We start from the raw sequence: 10,163 nt of genomic DNA on the forward strand, positions 1-10,163 counted from the left end.
ATGGCTTCATAAGCCCTTCATATGCGGGCTACACAAGACGTTACAATCACATGCATGATGCTTTGTGGCAACGTGCTCAAATTAAATAATGTGTACATAAGAGGTGACAACATTTGCTTCGGCATCATTTCTAGTGCTCATGATTTCTAGTGCTAGGCACAATCCAAGCTGGAAACTATGCTAAAGGATATGCCATGATCTGTGTGCATGTCGCTATAAAGCATTAGGCATGTGATTAAGTATACTGTGTAATTTGTAAATAATAACCCCGATTTTTATTTTTATTTGCTGCACCTAAAGAGTTATTCAGGAAAAACAAGTTATCGCCCCCTATTAGTATGTTATTCTGCTCACCCACTTATTCGGTTTGCTTCCGTGTATTCAGTGCTGGATTGCCAATGCTTCTTCACATGGTCTTCCCAACCAAACAAATAATCATTTTGGACTGATCTGACCGCGTTACTCTAAAAGAAGCTCCTGTCTCTGGTGACGGATCTTGGGAAAGACCGAAGTGAAGAGCCTCTTCCAATCAGCAACCTACACACAAACACACACATTGCCTGTGCCCGCACTTCAACATCAACAAGCTCTTGCAGAATGTAACAGGCGGGCATACTGTATGAGAGCGCCTGAAGAGCACTGCAATCAAAGAAAAGGTCCCCACGAATTATTTTTAATACATGTAAGAAAATATTTGCTTTTGTGATGCCAAAATAATAATTGTGCAAAAATGTATTGAGAAGTGATTTGTCAGTGGCGACAGTGGTGTGGCAGTTAGTGCTATCGCATCAGAGCTCCCTAAGGCTTTCTGCAGCTCACACCAGGCTAATGAGGCTTCTGGTAATGGATGGAAGAAATATATCATGACTTCAATAATTGCCGTGGACAGTTTTTACAGTATTTTACAGAAAGTTCTCAATGTATCAGAAGTAAGCATTCCTGCAGTACTAACTTTTATAATTTGAGATGATTTTTTTAAAAGATGATGATTAATATGTCATTTCTGTCCCCATGGCCCAGACTTTCCTGATCTGCAACTCGTGGCTCATTCTAACACATTATTTTGGTAAATGAAGGCGACAGTTTAAAATTGTAAAACCACCATTATTGTTTTTTTTCCACCTTTCCTTTAAGACCATGCTACAAGACATTTCTTCACATATCAAGTTTAAAAAGTAAATATACACTATAAAAACAGAAAAAAAAACTCAAATAAAATAAAAATTCTCCTGAGTGTCAAAGTAACACATTAATCACAGCCTCTGTGTAGAAAAGAAATCAATAACTTTTGAAAGATTAACAGGCCATGTTCTGTAACAACAGTGCCAAAAGTCACCACTTTGACAGCTACATCATACCTGAAGCTGTTATTCCAGAAGTAAACAAGAGAAAGAAAGCAGACTAATGCTGATTCAAGCAGTGGTGTTTATTGAGTGCTAAAGTCACGACTTTTACAGTAGCTGATTTTTATGAAGAATTACATGGGATTGCAGTGACTCTCAAATTCAGGGGCTCCTGTGTGGCTCAGCTGGTAAAGATCCTCACCCCAAGCACAGGTTGAGTGCTGTGATCCAGACTTCACATTTCTGAGTCAGGATCATGTCACCAGCCTGCTATAACCAGAATTCCTCATGCAGCAGTGCACAACTACACTCCACACTGCCAGGGATCAGGGCTGGGATTAGCTGGCTGAGTCTCTGTCAGTGCTCTCTCAGCGTGAAGGCTGGCAGTGAGTAAAGCCTACTGGCAAGGGGCATGTCAGTCCTCAAATCAGTGCAGAACGTCTGTGAAGTTCATACCACGTCAAAAGATGATTAGCTCAATAGGAGGGTGGTTTGGAAGAGCCTGTGTGCCCTTCCTACATCTTTCCTTTCTGAAGCTCACTGGCATTGTGAGCTGAGACGTAAAGACAAAATTGTGATTCTGCTTCAGGTGGGTTAAGTTTATGAAAAAAGAATAGTATTGAGCCATAAAAATAAAGTTCACCTTGCCATCAAGGGGCTCACACTGAAAGTGCTTTGTTTGCAGTGTGGGTTGGGCCCTGCTGTCTGGCAGTTCTGAGCTTGAATCTAAGACAGCTGTGCTTGGCTGCTCCCTGCCTGTGACTCACATTAAGCTCAGGACTTCTGGGACTGATTAGGGAGATGGAGCACAGGCAAAGCTTGGGGTGAAGTGTGCCAGTGACCTCTTGTTCCTTCTGGGAACCCAAGCGACTGAACCTTACAAATTAATGACTGATACCAGAGGCTGGCTATTAATATTCTGGACCCACAGAGTGAGAAGTGGCAGCAGTGGCATTCACTTCTGATTGCAGTGGTGAACTAGGACAGGTAGTACTCTGGTTTGGGGAAAACAAAAGATAGAGAAAGGGAGGAAATGACTACCAAATCTAAAGCAAAAAAGCTTTACAGATCCCAAATTACAACACAGAGCATCTAAAAATGTACAGTAACTCGACACTTTAGTGTACAGGCTTTTAAAACAACCTCCAAACTGTATTTAGAAAATATCAGTTGTGTGAGTTTACTCAGGTTTAGGTCCATGGAAGTATTAGGTTAGATGTAACATTTACATATAAATCATCTCCAAAACAGTTTATTTATTTTGCGTAGAAGACTAATACTTTGCTCCAAAGTGGCTATGATGAGCACGAGGTGCAAAGGAGCTGATTATTTTTTGTTTTGACAAGATAGGTAATAAGGATGTTAACACCGCTAATTAACATTTTTCGTGATGAGGCAAAACAAAATTAGAGCAATCTTTCAGGAGATGAAAATCTGAGCTCCCCTATTTGCTTAATGACACGTTGAAAATTAACTATACACACATTTTTTAATCAATCTATTTTTCCTGCTTTAACTACATATATATACTGTATATATTTTGATCATGATCAAACCACTTGCAATAGAGGACTTGTTAAAAAGCATTCTGTTACTCCTTTGTTCTTGTCTTTTAGTTTCGACCTTTTCCTTGCGTAAAGATTATATGTATGTGCCAGATATTGCAGACGTTTAATAGATGTGGTCCTGTTTATCAAAGTATAGCTCTATCTTAAACTAGGGAAACAAAATGATCTCTGTTTGCTGGTTGGGTACTTCAGACAGCAGATTTGAAAACCATATGGTTTCAGTGGCTCATGTGCTCTATGCAAGAAGGTCTCAGTCCTGGTCCTGGGGTGCCTGTGGGTTTTGTCCCAGCTGGACCTTCAGTCACCAGTGCTAATTGCAGCCGGTAACTGTGCTGCTTGCTGGTTTAGACCTTTCCCGCACTTGGTTTTAAAACTGCTCCCTGATAAAATACACATTCAGCACACAGAATGTCATGGAGTCTCTCCTCAATTTGCAGATCCCAAATTTGCTCCCTTCCTTCTGACTAAACAGCTCTCTTAACAGGAGATCAATTGCTAATGAACAGGCACACAAAACCCAGCAGACACATTGGTGCTTCAGAACCAGTATTGAGAACACTGCTCCAGGCCAGTGAAACACAAGATATTGCCCTTCCAGTCTAGTCCATGTAGGTTTGTCCTACTGTGTTCTTAATTAATTTCTAACAAGTAGAAAACATTAAATAATTAAGGAGCTTGTTTAAACAGTCTTACAATATTGCACAGCCCTAATCAACTTTAGACACCCCATTATCTCCTATGAGGCTTTAAATTGCATCATTGTATCACAATGGTCTGCTCTACATTCTTATTCTTCTCACACAGGAAAGTGTTTTGCAATTATATTTTCTCTGTTGAAAAACACCATTCCTCCAAAGACTTTTAAAGTACTCTTAATAAAAATAGAAACAGGTATGCAGGTCTAAATAAAGATGCTGAATCACATTTCCCCCACTGGGGTGTAGTAATAGGCTTAGTGTATAAGCAGTATTCCCTGTTTTAATCCTCACTCGGTTTCCATGGAAACTAATGGCTACTTCATCCTGAGGTGTTTTTTTTTTCCTTTGCCTCACCTTTGCCTTTTAACCTCATTTCCCTCTTCAACTGAAAACTCTCAAAAATGAAAAGACACTGTCTAGCTCATTCTATTAATATCTTTCAGCTTAGGCTGAAGAGAGCTCATTAGGTGAATATCTCAGTTCATTTGGAGCAGCTGTGCCATTGAGCATATAGCCCCTCTGTGGGCGCTTTTCTTTTCATGAAATAAAATGTGCCCAATTTAAAACAAACAGTAAAATTGGAATGTTTCCTGCCAAGCAGACACGCTTCAGGATCAGGAGAATAATATTGAAACTCCCGTTTTAGACCGACAAAATGGAAACAAAATACATAAATAATGAAATAGTTCAGAAAAGAAATTATTTACGCAATCAAAGCTGTGGCAGGAGGAAGTGAAATCTGCTTTCCATCTGTGCTGTCAGATTGATTTTTGTGAGCAATTTTAATTTTCATAAAGAGCCTTTCCTATAAACAGAGCATAAGAGGTTGCTGCAAGACAAACACTATAGATCCCTGCTCAGATTCCCATCATAAAAATCAACAGTTTAAAGCAATTCAAGGTACACTGTCTTGAAATATTCATGAGGCTTTGATACAGGTTGTGTTGGACTATTCAGAAAGTGGAGATGGGACAAAATCACTTCAATTCTTTAGAATTAATATCATTAAGATGCTTTATTTTGATATTAACCATGTTAATTTCTTCCTAAATCCCTTCGGTCTGGATGTTGCTAAACAGGGCCTATAGAAAATTAATGGGAAGAATATCAAAGCCTTGCTTGCTCTGGTTTTGCCAACTAAATTTCAACCCTGCTTGAGTAAAGAAACAACAAAGCAAATCCTTCCCACCCCTCTTCCTCTGATCTACATAATGCGATCCTAGTTAAGCACTTTTTAAACTAAAAGCACCACGTTGGTGATTATGATTGCACACTGGACGTCCTCTCCCAGCTCCTGATTTGTATTTGCTCATATTTTTCTGTTTTTTTTTTGTTTGTTTTTTCTTCAGACCAGCAAAGCCATCGCCAAGGGAGACTTCCCCTTGGCAAGCTCCGCCTCCAGAAGGGCTCTGTTCCTGGCGGCCCTTTCCATCACCATTGGCACGGGGGTGTATGTTGGTGTCGTCGTGGCCCTGATTGCTTATCTGTCTAAATCAGGACATGTATAGCATCTGGACGAGAGTGGTGAAATGGTACTAATGCCACACACAGCAGCATGTATTATTGGCTATTTTACTCTATGTCTGCTTGTCAGTTTGGATTAAAGTGAGAAGGAGAAGGGAGGAGGGGAAGGGGAGTATGCTGAAATTTTACCTTAATGAATAGACGTAAAACAAAGAGCTTATTGATCTGGAGTGCACCTCCTAACCTGTTACCACAGGCCCAGTTAAGTCTTTGAACCCTAGCGTATTTTAAAGTGTTTTAGACAGAGAAATACAAAGCAGTATTACTCCACAAACAAACCAATTTCCAACAATTGAAAGAGCCTTTAGAAAGACAATGAGAAAGGATTAAAAGCAAGCTGAGCTCTAACCCTCTTGGACTCCTTCCCCCCTCCATTTATATAATTAAGGTTGTGTTTTCAGGTAGAAAATTGGAGGCCGACTGCTACTGCTCCCTCATAATTTATAGAAACCATAAAAGCATTTTCTGAAGGTTCATAGGAAAATCACTGCAGATTTCCCACAACAAGTTGAAAACAATGCGGAGTGCATTACATTTCTGTGTTTTTAAATGAGCCGTGATGTACAGATGGTGTCGTTTTGTGTGAAAACGGTTCTGTTCCAAAATGGCTAGTATTTGTCCAAGTGTTTATCTAGAATCGCCATCAAGGCCTGCTTCCAGCATTAAAAGGACTCTTCAAATGATTCCTGCGAGATCTATTTCGGTACTGTGATAAGCGCACGGTAAAGAGGAAAAAAAGAACACTGGAAAGAAATGTTTCAGTCGCATCTAGCATCGTAGATATTATAGCTTGGAAAGATGACAAAAAAATATGCTTTTCAAGTTAATAAAATATTCTGAGCAGAGAAGAAAATATGCATTGTTGGTTCATAGCAAAGTTTGAAACATATAGCATCCAACTATTAAGAATTTCCGTGTATTTCAGGTTTTAGATTATGCCAAATTTAGATTGACAACCTTTTGTTTTTTCATTCAGATTGTTCCTGCTACTCGTTTCATCAAGGATATTTCTTTCAGTTCTTAAAATCTAGAGTTTGGTACCATTCGTTCTTCAGCTTTAAGGTGACATGTACTGACAGCATGCTCTTTGCTGAGGAACAAAGAGAATATTCAGAATGTAGTGTGCCTGAATAAAAAGGAAAAGTCTTTTATTAATCCCATGTCTGAAGAAATTGGAGCTGACAGGGAATAAGTCATGCTTACCAAAACAACAGCCATTAAAGTAATTGTAAACCAACTATACCTGAATATATATTTTAATTTGGTGAGGTAGAGATATAAACTAATTATCTTTCTGTCCTGTAAGCCTTGGTTTAAGTATGACAAAAGTGAAAACATTTTAAGAACCACTAATTTCTTAACTTAATAATTAATGGGCTTTGAAACAAAAGTTCAGAAGGAGGTCAAACCCTAATCTTGACCACTTTCACAAACTTTCCTGCCCTGGTGCATAAATAGCCCCGAACAACAGGTTCTGGTTTTCTTGCAGAGCTATGGACGCAGCCTGGAACTCTACATCTATTTAATATTGTCCCCTGGCTTTCATGAATACTAAGCTGAAATTCACATTTTAAAAGTGTGTTTGTTACATTATATGGCATGGTTATAAAGATAGCAATCTGTGTATCCTGGCATATAAACTATTGAACATACTGGTTGAAAGCATTCATAATGAGCCTGGATTTATGTTGCACATAAAAGGCCTGAGCAGAATGGCTAGATTCCGTTCCAGATATTTTTCATCAGATCTGCAAGTGATGATTGATGAAATATTTAGAAACCACTGAGAGGGGCTATAATAGACCTTAATGTGGATATACAGTATACAAGCAATGTAACACACTTTACTTGTCACAGTACTGTTATTGATTAAAGAATAGGAGAGGAATGTGAAAAGATTAGGCTTCAAGATGGTGTGAGACATTACAAATTGCCTTGCCAGCAATATTGTTTAAAGGCAGAAACAGCATATGAACTGTCATGTAAAGCCTCATTCATTTAACCATGCGTTCCTAATTAATATATTTGATTGGAATATAGTTACTAATGCACAATTACTTAGTAGAGGCACATATTCAATCTATTATGTCCCTGCCTTTGCTTTCTGCCTTTGCTGGTGAGAAAAGAAATGAAAAGCCTCCAATGTTAAGATTACAACAGCATATAAAACAGAATCAACATAAGGTCTGTAAAAAATGTATCATTTTTAAGATCAGATCCTGATCAATAGATTGTTACTTTCACGTCCAAAAGAAGTTCATCAAAATGAAAAAAGAATGTGCTAGGATTTTGTTTAGTTCACAAAATGTTTATAGTAATCATGATTCTTCTCAAGACAGTTTTGGGCTTGGAAAAAAACTTTAAAAATGAATTTCCGATGGCATTGAAAACAGTCCTTGCACAGCCATATGGTTTTCAAAGATTGCAATTGTCTTGAGGAATGCATGAAGAGAGCTCAGGAACAACAGTTAAGGACCTATTCAAACCCAGTACCACTGCATAATCTTGTCTCCTATTTTCCTCCCTGTATATGACAGCTGTGGAGGACCATCCATTTTGCCATTTGAACTAAACACACAAGCAGCGTGTGCACACAGATACTGCCTACGCACATATCATTTCCCCCTTCTGTGATGCTAGGCAATGTTAGAGCTATTCTGTACCAAATGGAAGAATTAGTTCACAATAAATACAAGATAGTTCAAGATTAGGTCAAGATAAATACAAATACGAGTTTTAATTGACCGCAAACAAGATCACATCAAGTTGCCTCTGTAGCTGAAGAAGATGGAAAGCTTTAAATAGGCGTTTTCCCACATGCTTCTTCTTTGTCATGAGATCTAATGTCAAAGGCCTATGATCTCTTTCCAACCATTAAAAGTCAGCAAATGGCTTTCATTCGGTTCAGTCACCCATCAGAACCCATATTATCAATTCCAGTTTTCTTTGCAGGTTATTAATTAGTCATACATACCTCTTACGGTTTACAATTAGCTTTCAGTAGAGGCCTTTCAAATTGAAAATTAATTTACTTTAAAGTCTATCCTGTGAAAGGCACTATAAACAAGTTCAGTTTCTAGTCCCACAATCAGAAGCACAGATCAGTCAGTCAGACTAAATCCATTCCAAAATCCATTCTCCAGTTTAAAAAACTGGAGAGATTTTCAAAAATCATCTAAAATATATCTAGCAAAGGAACAAGTAATAGGTTTATTCCATGCTGGAAAAAAAGAAGAAAAAGAACACAACGTTTCGGCCGTGGAGCCTTCTTCAGGTGTGAGGCTCACACCTGAAGAAGGCTCCACGGCCGAAATGTTGTGTTCTCTTTCTTCTTTTTTTCAGCATGGAATAAACTTATTACTTCTTCCTTTGCAGCCTACGCATGCTGATGCAGCTACCCACCTAAAATATATCTATATAATTAGATAATTCGCACTTTTTACTCTGCAGTTTAAGTACATGAAGTACACTGACATGGGTATTAATTTAATCACTTATTGTATGACACAATAATTCCTGAAATTCTACTTTTAAAACTTTCAAACTTTCAAATTCCATGTTGACGGATTATAAAATAAAGAGAAATTTAGTTATCAGAGAACCCACGTCAATGACGGTCTGCAAATAGTACCTATTTATACTAAACAAGAGATTAGCATAACCTTCATTTCTTGGAAGAGCCCCAATGGCCTTTGATCATTTTTAGCCTTTCGTTAACCTCTTGTGTTCCCATAGCAACCAGCCACCATATTGAGGACTCGTCTTTCTAAAATACTGCTTATATTCAGTATTTGCACTGAGAGCCACTGATATAATTAGTTGAATAACAAACTGTGCAGCCTATACAGCACCTTTTGTGTTGGATACATAATGCAATATAACAACATTCAAATCTCTTAACAATCCTTTTTCCATAAATTTCACATTCCAGATATTACATCTGCAGAAGTATTCATACTAATTCCCAGAATATTTGTTATATGTCATATGAATCATACAAATATTATACATGTTATACTATTGTATAGTAGACAATACTATTAGAGTATATATGAATACTTATGTATGTTGTGGGAAAATGTGGTTATAAAGGTTTGTGAATGTTGTTATAACATATGGTATTATGTGATGGTTATAAAATATTCATAAAGTGTCATTTGTGCTACTTAATGTGGCATTCAAGCAAAATTAGCTAATTCCATAATAATTTTAAATATGTGTATATATATATACATGTACATATATATAAATATGTATTCTGTCAAAAATACCATTTAATTTTAAAAGGTATTTGATAAAAAGGTAATTGTAAATATAAGAAAGAATAAGGTATGTGAGTCTCATAACATTCATAGGTATTCATTATTTTGGGTACTTTATAATCCATGTTTATAATAGATATATTCTGATTCTTGTTAACAAAATGTGTAAATAAGTGATAAAATATGGCATAAAGGCTGACTATAAAATGACACCTTGCTTTTTTATGGCAGACAAATTAAACATCTCCAAACAGTTTCTGTTACATGTTCAGAAAATTTCTTCAGAACAGAGGAAATCTTTGCAAGTGGAAAAAAAGTACATTTTTGGATTTTCTACAGTATCGGCAGAACAAGACCATCTCCTAAAAAGAACATCGAATGTTAATGAATTGTCTTGCATTTCCCTGTTTACCAAGAAAATAACGGCCTCTGCTTTGAGTATTTCTCCTTTTGTGCAGGTTGTTTGCTCTGAATCTGGGAGACAGTAATATGTGATTTATAAATAATAAAAACATGAACAATCCATTGTCTCCTCTGTTGCTTTTTTTAAGTCAAGAGTTTCTTATATTATAATTATAGCTGGAAACCGGTAATAATTCATGATGGACTTTTATGACTTTAACATGCTAAATCTGGGCAATTTCATCTATAGTTTTGCCTTGAATTCACCATGGGTATATAATTAATTACTTCGCAGTAGTCTTCCAAAGTCTTTATCAATGTTGAGCACTTCTTTACCTTAATCACACTATGATTTACTATCCTTTT

At 37.2% G+C, this 10,163-nt stretch overlaps 1 protein-coding gene across 1 annotated transcript in view; it reads left to right on the forward strand.

Annotated features, from left to right (window-relative positions):
- Positions 1–9,916, forward strand: part of syndig1l (synapse differentiation inducing 1-like) — a 30,425-nt gene extending 20,509 nt beyond the window's left edge. The window contains exon 4 of the mRNA XM_088925263.1: positions 4,959–9,916. Within this exon, the coding sequence (XP_088781389.1) occupies positions 4,959–5,117 (159 nt within the window). The 3' untranslated portion in view covers positions 5,118–9,916. The remainder of the gene's footprint in view (positions 1–4,958) is intronic.
- Positions 9,917–10,163: the final 247 nt, after the last annotated feature.

Source organism: Atractosteus spatula, chromosome 9 (assembly GCF_055471065.1).
Source record: "Atractosteus spatula isolate fAtrSpa1 chromosome 9, fAtrSpa1.hap1, whole genome shotgun sequence".
Taxonomy (NCBI): Eukaryota; Metazoa; Chordata; class Actinopteri; order Semionotiformes; family Lepisosteidae; genus Atractosteus; species Atractosteus spatula.